Source organism: Lycorma delicatula, chromosome 4, assembly GCF_047948215.1.
Source record: "Lycorma delicatula isolate Av1 chromosome 4, ASM4794821v1, whole genome shotgun sequence".
In the NCBI taxonomy this organism is placed as follows: Eukaryota; Metazoa; Arthropoda; class Insecta; order Hemiptera; family Fulgoridae; genus Lycorma; species Lycorma delicatula.
This window is the reverse complement of record NC_134458.1, coordinates 49891542-49906687: the sequence shown is the minus strand read 5'-3', so window position 1 is coordinate 49906687 and position 15146 is coordinate 49891542. Positions and strand designations below refer to the sequence as shown.

Sequence of the window (15146 nt, the reverse complement as noted above, 5' to 3'; positions counted from 1 at the left end):
AACAGCAAATTTTATCTTGTATCACCTGTTTAAAATGATGGGCGAGTGACAAAGTTTTTGTAATGAAAAAGTATTCAGATTGTGAATATCTTCTGAAAATTTTATTTTAATATTATTATTTCTTATTAGGTCATAATAACAGCATGAGACAATAGAAATCTTCTCTTTAAAATCTAGTAACACATGAACTACCAAAAGGATAAAATTAACTTTTAACCATACTAAAGACTGTGTACTGTGCAAATGTCATAAACTGAAATTCATTTGAAGAAAACCTGCAGGAATTACAGAAATTTGAATAGAGTATTCTGTTTTTCATCTGTTTCCCTAGCAGTGCAATTTCAAAAATCCATATCTTTATGAGATTATGTAAGACATTAATGTTCAAATACATGTAAGAACATTTTTATGTAATTTAAGTGTTTAAAACATTTTACTGGTGGTTGCTTTTAATAGAATTGATTGATTCATTAAGATAATTAAAGTATTCAAAGATAAACTTTCCTTCTTTTTTATAGTAAAATGATGCTTACAATAGCTTCATTGCGGATGATTTTTTTTTAAACACACTATATGAAATCCCATAACAATTTAAACAATCAAATATAGAAAAATGATCACTAATTAATATGATTCAGTGAGATTATATAATGGTAATTCTTAGATGCAATGGCAATACTGAATACAGGGATAAAAAATTTATTTAAAAATAAAAAAGTCTTTTTTCTGAAAGAAATATATGTACCCTAGTTTATTTTTTAAACTAATAATTTTGGTACTTTTATGCTAACTGTTCCCCACAGTGAAATTATTTTCTCTTCTGAGTTATAACATTTATTAATATTGAAAAATATACAGTTATATATTATGGAGGGCCAACAACTGTTAATATCATGTAAAATTTGTTCAAACTGGTTGACACTGGAAGGAAGGTGATGGCACCATAGAAATTCACATAAGTAACTGCCCAACATTTGCTGTGCTATTACATTTGTGTAGAGATTTGACAGACTTGTACATCTTTAAACAGTTTGTGGCATTGAAAGGACATTGCACCTGCAAGATTTGCAGCATGATTAACTGTAAAATGTTGGTAATGGTTGTGGTCATATTTGAAGTTATAGATGTGCTACTTGTAAAACAGTATTGTTGTTCCTGTAGCTATATAATTGCAAAACAAATGTCATTAAGGTATCATGACTATAATCTGGAACCATAAATAGGAAAACATTTTTGATTTGCCTCCTTATTTGGCCCAACAACCCCACTGCTGAACTGGTAACCTTCTGATATTATATTCTCTTTTTGTAAATAGTGGCTCTCTATTAACAACTTCAACTGGACTTCAAACAGTTGCAGAACAAGCTAAAAATTTAGACCCACTAACCAGTCTATCATTTTTGGATTGTGATAAAGTTCTCTTTCACAGAATTTAATGGTTGGGACTTTGAATGACCATGCGTATATCAATTTTAAAATTATTCAATAGGACAGTCAACCTCTTGTAATCACAAATTTGAATGCAATCACACATCAGCACGACATGCATGTTAGGATATCTACAATCTTCTCTCTCTTTCTCAACAGCTAAGTTCATTTTATGACCTTCATTGTATTTCTTTGTTCACAGAAAGAAATCGAATAGTTAAAAAAATGTACAGTATAAATCAAGTTTGAAAGTAGTTAATGGTAAATCCATTACTATATTCTAACAATAATTACAAAATTACAACTGGTACATACTGCATAATTTACTTATATTACTGAATAAAGTAGGTCTTTAAAGTTTATTTCCAATTAAGTAAATAATACTGTTATTTTAGATAAACAACACTCATTATCTGAAATGGTTTGTACCTTATTTTACTGAATATTATAATATACAACAAACAATTGAAAGCTTTTATGATAACAGCAATAAATATAAATGAAAGAATTTATTTTTAAGCTAGCTTATATAGTTGGAAGTTTTCATGGTGGGTGAATAAAAAATACCTTACTTTCGTGGTGGGTAATAAATGGAAAAATACCTTAATTTTTAATGGAAATTTTTCTTCAACAATAAAGAATTCTCATTTTAACACAAAAGCTAATCACAGTATAGTGCACAGTTTTCTAGTAATTTCAAGAATTTGTTTAATACATATCACTGGTACAGTAACAAAGTCTCTAAGGAAGAAATAGAGAAGCAGACACAAAATTACATATCTCATCAGAGTAGTAATGACTATCACTGTTTAAGAACTGAAAGGAACAAATTAAAAAAACCATTTCCGTGGTGTCTTGGTTTTTTATCATACAATATATACAATAATAAATATTTTATATTGTAAAATATGGTACATATGTTTTAGGTACCTATTTAATTAAATGAAAATAATGACCAGAGCAGTTCATAAATATTATGTTTATAGAAGAACAATTAAGAAAAAAAACACTTGGTAAGATCGAGAAAATCTGATTAGTTAATGACCACACATGAATTTTTGGGTATAAAGAGACAGTGGTGAAAACATATTTTTTAAAACACTGCTGAAATGAAAAAATATCTCCTGATAATAAATACCTTACATTATTAATACATGACAATAAGCTAGTCCTTACAGGAAAAACTCCAGAAGATACATATAGAGGGGACAAGTTTTGAAGAACACCCAGCCCACCATGCACATTGGGAACAGATTATAATTTTTTTTTTTTGTCATCAAACCAGTCATTTGACTGGTTTGATGCAGCTCTCCAAGATTCCCTATCTAGTGCTAGTCGTTTCATTTCAGTATACCCTCTACATCCTACATCCCTAACAATTTGTTTTACATATTCCAAACGTGGCCTGCCTACACAATTTTTGATTATAATTAGCAGTTATAATTTCACAGATATCTAGTTAGACAAAATTTCAAAACTGTAAGTGGAAAATACAGTTCAAACAACACCAATTAAAGTGGAAGGAAAACTACAAGATAGCCTTTTGGGAAGACCAAAAGAAAGAACTTATTTTGAGTGAAAAGGATATATTTTGAGATTTTTTTTCTAAGTACATTTCCAATAATAAATCACATACAATCATCCTATAAACAACAAAATATACCATAAAATTATTCTGTGATTTATACTGTTTTGTAAAAAATTAAATTTCTGTTTTTACCTCAGGTGGTCATCAATTTGCGTGTAGTCCCTTGGCTTGACTGTAACTCGGTTTACATCTTCATGTAAACCTTCAAGAAGATACCGAAGAAATTCCTGAGCATCCTGCTGACTATAACCCATAAAACGAGGAGCAAAACGTTGTATCTGGCTCTTGAATGATGTAGTATTTATAATCTTGTTTTCTCCTTGCCAGAGATCACGAATAAGATCAGCAAATGCTGAAAAAAATAAATTTAATATATTAATAAATAAAAACACAACATAGCAATGATTTAAAATATGTTAAATTCCAATAATTTAAACGTTTTTCAGACTTATCATTTGACATTACACCACAAAACATATAAGGTATGGCTAAAAAAAAACTGAAGTGATCAATCTACAAATGCGCGTGTGAAGGTGAAATGGCACACGGCCGTGTCACATAACATTTCCTCTCTCCATTCCTGCCACAGAGTCAACTGCAGACCTCTTAGTCGGGCCATGGCCTTCCTTCAAATCAGACTTTGCATCTGCAGCTCATTGGAAAAATGTTAAGTGTTTTAAAACAGTAACACATTAATGTACAATTTCTTGTAAAACTTGGAAAATCTGCCACAAAAAGTCATTCTTTGTTAAAAGAAGTATACGGTGACGATTGTTTTTCACCCACTCAGATTTTTGAGTGGCTTAAACGGTTCAAAGAGGAACAAGAAGAAACGGAAGATGACCCATGTCCAGAACGACCTACCATGTCAACGATGGTTGAAAATATTGTAAAAATTGGTGTTTTGATTTGAAAAGAGGATCTTCGGTTGAGTATTCACGCAGCTGCTAAAACCATAAAACCATAGAAATTGACAAAGAATCTGTTTGGCAGATTTTACACAAAATTTTAACATGAGGAAAGTGTGTTTAAAAATGGTGCCACAGAATCACACATATGAACAATAAGTATCTTGAATGAACATTTGTGCTGACACTTTGAACACCATTGGAAAGGACCCTAAATTCTCAGAAAGAGTGATAATGTGATGAATCTTGGTTTTTTTACTTATGATCTGGAAACTAAACACCAATCAATGCATTGGAAGAGTTCACCAACCCAGAAGAAAGTTTGAATGACCAAATCAAAATTCAAAACAAAGATGATTGTGTCTTTTGATATCCATGGGGTTGTGTGCTTAAATTGGGTACCTGAAGGTCAAACTGTGAATCAGCAATACTAACGAGATCCTAACTACTCTCTGTGATGAATGAACAAGAAGAAAGAGACCTAAACTGTGGAAAAACAAGTCATGGATCTTTATCAGTACAACGCCCTGGCACATACTGCATTTTCTGTCAAGATATTTTTGACCAAGCATGGGATCCCTTTCTTTCTTTTTCCTGGTTAGCCTCCGGTAATTACCTTTCAGATAATACTTCAGAGGATGAATGAGGATGATATGTATGAGTGTAAATGAAGTGTAGTCTTGTACAGTCTCAGTTCGACCATTCTGAGATGGGTGGTTAATTGAAACCCAACCACCAAAGAACACCGGTATCCATGACCTAGTATTCAAATCCATGTAAAAATAACTGACTTTACTAGGACTTGAATGTTGGAACTCTTGAGTTCCAATCAGCTGATTTGGGAAGATGCGTTCACCACTAGACCAACCCGGTGGATTTAAGCATGGGATCCCTGCGTTGCAACATACACCTTATTTACAAGATCTTGGCTTGTGTGACTTTTTTTCTGTTCCTCAAGGTGAAATCAGCACCGAAAGGAAGGAGATTTGAGACAGGTGAAGCTGTGAAAGAGAAAGAGCACGTTCACGGAAACCGTGAACATGCTTTCTGAAAATGACTCGCAACACTGCTTTGACCAATGGAAAATTAGCACCAAGTTGTGCAGGGATCATGGAGGAGAGTATAATGAAGGGGATAATGTTAAAATTGTGAAGAATAAAAAGTAAAGATGTTTATAGCATTAATCATGTTTTTTAGCCACACATCTTATCTTTGAGCAAAACAACTATGTCCAAATTTTTAATAACTGTGGGACATTTTTGAAACTGCGCAATACACACAAAGTGTGTGTAATACACAAAGTTAATAGATATAAAGAAATTTTTTTTCTATTATTTATTATTAAATTTTATTTAAATCTATTAGAATTGTTATGTCAAAATGTTTGGGGCAAGCAAATATTAAAAAGTGTTTCATTTATTCACACTGTTATGGTTGTTATTTATAAAATATGTAAGTATTAGTGAGACTAAATCTCTTTTTGGTCTTAATTTTTATTTCAGCTGAACATTAACAGTTTTTTGTTGACACACCTACATCAAATTACATGTACTATATGTTTCTATTTTTAATTAATGTTCTTGGTTAAATGAGTGACATAAAGAAATCATTTTATTTCATTAAATACTTTCTTACATTACATATACTCTTACTTTTATAATATTATAAACCTATGCATGTTTATAAACATGCATTACTTTTCCACATAGTCGCCATTCACCGTAAACACAATTTTATATCTTTCTACTAGTTTTATTCAATCTTCAAATAATTTTCCTGCTGGTGATTTGAATTAATTACTTCATATTTCAATTTCTCGTCATTTTTAAACCTCTGTGATGTAATTCATTGTTTTAAATAACGAAAAAGTAATAATCATGACACTTTACTGTAGTTGTTCAAAGATTTCCCACTGAAGTCGCTTCAATTCTTGAACCATTTTTGTCGCAGATTGTGGTTGCGCCAATGGATGATTTTTGTCATCCGGAAACAAAATCCCATGAACAGGTCCCCACAACTTTTGTTTTGAATATGACATCGAAGGTTTTTTAAGTATTACAATATGTATCAGCATTTACAGTATTTCTACAATTAAGGAATCAATAAATAATATTCCTTTAACAGAAAAAAAATAACAGTGGTCATAGCTTTGAGGCATTGTTGCTTTCATTTATAGAGGCTTGGAGATAATGAATGCCAACATCACACTACCTTGTTTAACATTGGTGTATGATGACCAAGTCTCATCTTCAGTTAGAATGTGGGTTAAGTACTTCATTCCCTTCACTTTGTTAGCACTACAAAAATCTTTAAGCTGCAGTAACTTTTTCTTTGAGTCCATCTAACAACATTTTTGGCACCCACTTGGTACTTCACTTTGAGTAATTGAATGTTTCTGTTAAAATTTTGTAAAATCACTGAACGAGAAACACATTTGATAAATGTGAAACTTTAAGTGAAGTATGATTTTTGTTATTTACCCATTCTTTTTGGTCAGATGTAGATGGTTTATCTTTCTTCTTTCCCTTCCTGATGTGGACATCCCCTACCAAGGCTTTCATAAGCTCCAATCTGTATTTATTTTAGGACAACTTAGGTTTCTGGTTTGTCACAGCACTCAGGTTATACAGAATGAATATGTTTACCACTGAAACCTCTAGCAACAAGGAAAAAATTTACCCCATCATTTTTTCAACTTCCTGATGAAGCCGTATGATAAAATGTATTGATTTGACACACTGACCATGCCATATGTTTGCTGTAATCACAGATGACTACTGGCTTCCAGAACTTTTTGCCTACGTTGTTTTTCACCTTCCTTCTCATATTTTGCATGCTATTGTTTTCAAAGTGCTTAACATTATTACATTTCACTTGTTCTTCTGTGCTAGTGCCAGAGTTTTGTCATGCTTTCTATATGTTGAAACTTCATGGTTTTTTATTTTCAATTTCTTCTTTTTAAGTGTGTCGGGCAGGCCTTTTCTATTCTTATGGATGGTACCAGTCACATGGTACCCTACATTACACAACTCTGCAGCGAGATCACACTCTGTAAAAAATCCTGTCAATATACAGGTGGTAACCTACAGCATTTGCAGAAGCATTTACCAATTTCATATAAATGCAACACTATTCTTCTGAATGGTGTTTTTAGTCTAGGTAATGACTGTATTGTTTGTGAGCCATAATAGGGTTCAATATATGTAGTATAGAAAGTTACACATCTGTTTACACATACACTCTCAGCCACATTTAGTTGGTTTTTTAGGCTTGAAAAATTTGGATCACTCTCCCTTTGAAACCAACTGTACTACCATCAATACACATGTCCTCCCAAGAATGTAGTATTTTCTAAATTTCCTGTCAAGATCATCCACCATATTTTTCATTGTTGCACCCCTCCTGACTAATGGTCCAACATGAACACACAAAAAATTAGGAAAATCTTGCTCTACTGAATACATCTTTATAAAAGGGGCTTTTTTAATCCATTCCTCAGTGAAATAGTCCTGAATTTCAAGTTTTGGATTCATACCCATCCACATTTAGTATGACACTAAAAAATGACATAATCTCTTTTTTGCCACATCTACTCAATGCCTCCAAATAGATCTTTCTTTTTGGTGGAGTATTTTTTTCTTATTTCTTCCTTGCCACATTCATTCATATTTTTCATGAATTCAAGGGGAGAAAAATAACATAAAAAATATTTTACCTCATTTGATGGAGGATAAGGTGGCTTGGATCCACTTGCAGCATTAAAGTTGTGCTTTAAGAAGTTAGGCTGTGCATTCTGTACTTACTGCACCAATCAGTAGAAGGGGGCTCGTTGTCTGTATCTTCATCACTTACTGATTGTTCACCATCAGTTCCACTCTTTCATCACTATCTTCATTTTCCTGAGGTTCATTATTATTACTATTGCCACTGAAAATATTTTCATTATAAAACCTCACTCTCACTTCTGTCTAAAAATTTCTAGTATAGCAAGTGGATTGTCTCTGATGTTCTCCAACTCCGTTGTTGTCATATGAGATGGAGAACTGTACTAAGGGAAAAAAAGGGGGAGAAACTGCATAAACAAAAATCAGCAGTACTTAGTTTTCCTCGAATTCCTGATAGATTACAGAAGTTGACAATATAAGAAATATTATGGTGATAGTCCCAATATTGTGTGGTGATAGCACACAATGAGTGCAACTCAATATTCAGGCTGTCGGGGCTGCTGCAACAGTCTAGTGAAAAGGGTTAAAACTTAATTTTTGTTCACATATTATTATGTCTCAGCCCAATAATGCTAATGTAAATGGTTATTGGACCAGAAGGATGTAATTTCATCTCCTACTTTTAGTGAAACTATCCAAAGGAACAAATTCAAAATCATAACCAGATATTTTCATTTTTCTTCCATAAACAACTGAATTCAATACTTTGAAACATAAACATCATTAGAGAAATATGCAGTGGGTATGAGGTAAAATACAAAACATTTTCTTAAACAGTTAGTTACTATTCAACAAGAAAGGAAGAAGTTACTTTCATGATATGTAACAATAAGAATTTAAATCATGAACAACTTGAAATAATATGATCAAAAGGGTATTTTCAGGGCTTCCATTGTTCATTCTTTTGATTATACTGAAGTTACAATGCTGAAAGGGAAAAAATTCTTAAAGCACAAGTTGTTTGTGACTATAATAAGTCAATCTGCTGATGAAGATAAGAAGCTGATCAGTTTTTCATTGTCAAGATGTAATAGGAAACAGTAGAAAAAAAAATGGTTTTCTATTTCATGGTCATAACTTTATTCAGTTGGACTATTATTCAGCAACTGAAAGATGGGGGAAAAAATCCAGAATTTAGGTAAATATAGCAGATAAATCACAGAAAGTGTCCAAATCCCCCAACATTATGGAATTATAGGCACGCTTTCAATTTCAGAAGATACATCCACTTAACTTCAGATAAAATATTAGAATCATGAAAACTGTTTCAAGCTACATAATAAAGAAAAAAAAAACAATGAAAAAATCAAATTTAAGTGTACATAGTGTATGCATAAACTATGTAAAGTGTAATATTATGAAGAGAAGGTGATACACAAAAATACAAAAATTTCTATCAATCAAAACCAGAAATTAATTTTAAACTTTTTATTATATACTAATTTTTTTGCCAAAATAAATTGATAAAATATTTTAATTTCAACAAGGTAGAAATCATTAATCGGGGCAATACTAACAAAAAGTATGACAATGTGATAAATAAGACCATTAAGATAACAAAAGAAATTACACTATATATCACTCAGAAATAAAATACACATGTAACACAAAAAATTGGTTCCTGTGATATGAGGTAATAATGATGTCCTATATCCTACCTTCTATTGTTTATATTAAGTGTGTAAAAAGATAAATTACATAAAAAATAATTATAATACTATGGAATTTTTTAACAAGGATCTGAACCTTTACTTCTACAAGAAATTCACCAAAGTGAACACACAATAAAATCAAGATCTTTTAAACATACAGTATACAATGTGTTTAATTCAGCTACAATTGTATTCATTAAACATAAACAATTTTCTTGTTGTATTTACTGGTTTTGACATCAAAATTTGGCTTTTTCATAGTCTAATTAATAATTTAAATTTATTCTTAATACTAGTAATAACACTACTGGTAAATTACATAATATCTTTATCTGAAATTTTTTTTTAGTTTACAATTCTACTTTACTGAAACAATAAATATTTACACCAGCTTTAGTATAAATGAAAAACTGTACTTACACTTAATGAGAGCCCCTCTAGATTCAGGATTAATTTCACTAAGATAAGCTCCGCTGGTCAGATACTCTTTTAACTGAGGTGTGTTAGATAGGCACTGAACGACTGAATTTAAAAAGCACTGCAATACAAAGTCACCAAATTAATTTATTAATGCTATAAACTCTGTAACTACTCAAGTTTTATATAGCACAAACGCTTATGTAAATTTACTAATGGTAATAAAAAAAATAAAAACAGACTGAAAAGATGAAATTGTAAAACGATGGAAATTACAAATATACATAAAAAGGTATCAACACTGAAAAAAGGATATAATCTAAGCGAATAAAGTGAAACTAAAACACATTCTTCAATAGCCAATTCACAGCCTTGACTAATGTTAATATATTGTGTTATACAGTCATTCCTTGTAAATTCATAGTCACATTTAAAAAAAAAATCACTATGTAATTAATTAACCAGATTCTCATAAAAAATATACACAAGATAAAATAAAAAGGGAAATACATCATTTTAGTCTATTAGTTTCCATTGAAACCTTATTACAATGCAAATTACTATATATAAGATGAAAAAATAATTAAATTCACTGATATGCTCACTGTTTTTACCATGTGAATCTTTATTAACTAATTAAATCTATTAATTACATAATATAAATTAAAAAAAGGATATGAAAAAAGTTAATTAAAAAAAATTATTCAGTTGATTTCTTTTAGGTAGATTTCATAAGAAAGCTACCTACTGTAATGGGTTTCATGATTTGACTTCCAGAAAATTTTGACACATCTTTGTGTTTCACATCCCCCAAAACCACTGTAAGTTCAAAGGTTTATATATACATTTACGTACTATTTTTTTTTTAAATCAATTATTTTAAGAATCATACTCCTCTATACTATATACAGATATATTTATTTTATTATATCAACCAAAGTAAAGAATAAATAAAGTAGGATGACTTACCTTATTCCACTATATATGCAGGAGCACTTTCGCGATTTACTCGCATCATTAGCTCCATTATATATTCATATATTTATCTCAAATTCATTACAAACTTCGTAAAATATAATAACATATCATATATTTAGTTATTTATTTTATTTAAAATTTAAGACCTTTAATCTTTTTATTTTAAACTTTTATTCAGTTAAATTAAAAATTAAACAAAATTTTAAAATATGAAAAATTAATTAAAATGGTCACAATCATTACATTCAATTTTATAAATACCACTCAAATTATGTAAATTAGATGAATCATTATGTTTATTATCATCATAAACCTTTGTAATATGTTCAACTATTTTATCAGTATGTACATATTTTAAATATATATTGTCAACTTTTTGTGTGCTGTCTATGTTATTAAATGTGAATTATTTTTAATTTTTGACGTTTGTTTATTATATATATTATCTACTAAAGAATTATCAAAACCATTATATAAGGCAATTTGTTTTATAATACCTATTTTTTTCTTTAATTTACTTTTACTTTCGTTATAGTTTGTATAATTAATTTCTCTGTTTACGATGTTTGTGTAAGTACTAATTTTGTGTGACCACAGCTGATTTGAAGATCTACGTACAGTGGTTTTGTTAGATGTGGGTTTCCTATATACTGAAGCTATACATTGATTATTTTCATTATTAATTTCAATATTAACATCTAAATAATTTATTTTTTTATTATTATCAATTTCAAAGACAAATTTCAATCCACTATAGTAGGAATTTAATTTGTTAAAAATGATTAAGTGCTCGTTACATATAACTGGATTATAGACCACAAAAATATTGTTAACCTATCTAGTTCATAATAAAATATCATGTATATGAGTTATCCCGAAAACAAGTTTACTTTCAAACTCCTGTAAATAAATCTCAGATAAAATGGATGGCAAAGATAAACCCATCGGTAGAGTGTTTTCCTGGGAGTAATATTTTTTATCAAATTGAAAATAATTCTGTTTGCATATATTTCTTATAACAATAATATTTTCAATAAATAAGGGATCTTCATGATTTTGTATTAATTTATTTTTTATTATGTTGATAGTTTTTTCTATGGGTATACTAGGATACTTATTACAAATATCATAGCTAACCATTCTAGTTTTATCACTAATTTTTAAGTTTTTTAATTTTTGATTTTTAATTTTAATTTGATTTATGCTTTGATGTCATATTTTTACATATGTAAATAAAACTTTTACAATTTAATTTTTAATGTTGGTTTTAATTTAAATGAATAAAAGTTTAAAATAAAAAACAAAAGGACTAAAGGTATTAAATTTTAAATAAAATAAATAACTGCATGATATATTATTATGTTTTACGAACTTTGTAATGTAATTTGAGATGAATATATGAATATATAATGCAGCTGATGATGCAAGTAAATTGTGAAAGAGTTCCTGTATATATGGTGGAATAAGGTAAGTCATCTTACTTTATTTATTCTGTACTTCACTTTCAAATTGATACATAAAATACAATGACCCAAAATCTTGGTTGAATTCATTAATGGGCAAAATCAGACCATGGAGGTGGAAATGGGGGGGGGGGGGCTTTTTTAAAAAAACAAAATATCGCTATAACTTTCTTACTAAGTTAACTATTGAATTCATTTAAAGTTCCTACTATTCTTTGAATAAGGGCCTAAAACTTATATAAGTAAGGTCTTTTGAGATCACCAACCAATGGCCCAGGGGTTGGAAAAAATCGGATTTCAAAGACAAAAAAAAAATCATACCTTCCTTAATAAGCACAGTATCGAATCGATTTAAAGCAGTTGTTAGTCCTCTAAACATTACCTAAAACTTTTGTCTGAAACAATTTTTGATAAGACCAACCATTTCGGCAAGGGATGACCAAAATGTGCTGGAATTATAAGATGGGGCTTGTTGTATGCTAAACACGTGAAACTTTTTTCACATGCAACCATTGTCATATTGAGTAAATTTGAAGTTTTTCTTAACTTTAAGGTGGAAATCTTTTTTATCCCCTACTTAGCACCAGTGAAATCTACCTCTGCCTTCCAGCGTGCCAAAAGGGATTTTTTTAAAAGTAACTGCCGTGTATGTTAGGAATTTTTCTTATTATTTCTTTTTTAAGTATATTAGCTTTATGGTCACTTAAAAGGAGCCTTATGGTTTAAAGGGCCTTAAGCCCTTTAAAGCCTATACCTACAGAGATCTGTTCTCAACTGAGTTCTTCTGTTAGAATATACAATGCAGCATCAATGAAAAAAAAAAATCTATACAAACACCTTTTTTAAGCAAGTCATTTGTTTCATCTTCTTCCATAGGAGTTTGCACAACTTTTTATACATTCTCACCAGCATACATAATTATACATAAAATGTTACAACATTTCATTACCTCTGGTAATTAAATCTAAAAGCTTTCTGAGGGGATTTCTAAAATTTAGGAATAATATGTTTGAGAGAGTTCATGTTGGCATTAATAATATTGTACAAAACATTAACAGAAGTGATTATAATTTATGCACAAATTTATAATGAGGCAACATTGAACGAGAACTTTCTGTACAAGCCTTTGCTTTCATTTAGCAAGTAAAGTTTATACATTAGTGAGAACTTCACTAATACAGTAATATCACTTACTGCTACAACCAGCAGTTATAAGTTTTTTAATCTGCTTTCATTTTAGAGTATTTTATACAACTCAAAAATTTCTTGTTGACTGATAGATAATCCATGTTTTACATCTTTGCTTTTTTCAGATCTTATTACTAATAAAAAGATTAGCACAAATAGCTTATACTTACAGTATTGCCAATATTTCGAAGACCATTCAACCCTCCACTAAGCGAAACAGCTGTTGTGCTCAGTGGAGAACTGGTTTTTGTTACAGAATCTTTGAGGTAGCTTGCATCCTAAAATAAAAATAATAATCACGCACTGTTTAATAATATCATAATTTTGTAAGTAATTTAAGTTGGATATCTATGACATGATGATTCTTAACATATTACAAAGCACAAATAATCATTTCTAGCATAATACTTTTTTACATTAGGAAAATGATTCCTTATGGTCATAAATCTTTTCATGAAATACATGTACACACAATTATGCTATAAATAACAAATGTGTTATATGCTATAAAAAACGAATTTGTTATTCAACAAATAATGAATTCAATTTTTAATTGAATACATATTCAATTAATTTTATTTGATTATGATCAATAAAACAATAATTTGTAGAAATCTGAATTAAACATCAATGCAACTTGAAATAGGGGAGATAGAAACCATCTAGTAGCATTTTCAGGATTTACATGAAGAAAAGTGAGATAAGATTACAAATAATTTTAACATTCCAGTTGATTGTTAACCACATAATTATAAATCTTATTACTGATGTGTAGTCTATTTACAAAGATAAACCTAATAAATTTAAGAATATGCTCAAGCGCAATCTATAAAATATAAAACTAAAGAACTAAATGTGAATTTTAATTGTTAGAAAATCACCATCTGTAGTTTATAAAAGAAAACCCAACTATGATAAGGCAGAATTTTTATAGCAACTGTCCAGTTTTAAAAATTTTATTTATAAAGTAAATTTTAACATTTGTTATTGTTTTATAACTGTTTATTAATTTTTTTCCACTAATTCTGTACTAACTACTGATTATTATTTAATAACAACATCTACATTAGTTCTTTACTGTGATTTAGTGTAGACAGTTCTTAAACATATTCTTAGTCAGTTTACTCAATTACCACTGTTAATTGGATCTCATTTTGTAAACACAAATTAGAATATAGTAAAACTTGGTTATAACGAGATTCAAGGGGCCAGTCAAATATGCTCGTTACAGCTGAGTGATCAGTACTTCTGAGTTGCCACCTCGTAACAGTTAATTGTGGTCATTATCTATTATAATACAAAAAATATACAGTATACCTAAGACGAAGCTGTTTTAAAATAAAATATCGATGTGTTTTGTATTATAGACTAACAAATAACATTTAGACGTAATACAATTTTTAGATGCCAATACGTTTTATTTTTACTTTTAACCAAAACTGTTAGTGTTCAATGAATTAGCAAAAAACAAAATGGTAATAAGTGTGCAATAAACTTACCAAAATCATTGAGGAAAGTAACAAATGAATACCACACAAAAATTTCTGTCACATGTTTTTACATACAAACTGTATTAATTTAATGTAAAAAATCATTCTAATTATTTTTTCTTTATTCTAAGAGAATACATCAAAACTTAATTGCGCGTACAAACTAATTAGCCTTAAAATAATCATTTATTTTTGTTTGTTTAATAATGTTATACCTGTAATCATCAGAACAGTTTTATAGTTTATTCAAGTACTCCACAAATTCTTCACTTACATTATTAGTCTCACTAGCACTTGTAAGTTTCTTGC

The 15146-nt window shown here is 29.5% G+C and overlaps 1 protein-coding gene across 6 annotated transcripts in view; it reads right to left on the bottom strand.

Moving 5' to 3' along the window:
• The window catches only part of LOC142323372 (ubiquitin carboxyl-terminal hydrolase 2-like), a 124361-nt gene that overhangs the window by 24967 nt on the left and 84248 nt on the right, over positions 1 to 15146 (bottom strand). For all 6 annotated transcript variants that reach the window (XM_075362909.1, XM_075362912.1, XM_075362913.1 and 3 more), the window contains 3 exons: positions 13518 to 13625; positions 9722 to 9839; positions 3149 to 3368 (listed from right to left, as the gene is read on the bottom strand). In XM_075362909.1, the coding sequence (XP_075219024.1) occupies positions 3149 to 3368; positions 9722 to 9839; positions 13518 to 13625 (446 nt within the window). The remainder of the gene's footprint in view (positions 1 to 3148; positions 3369 to 9721; positions 9840 to 13517; positions 13626 to 15146) is intronic.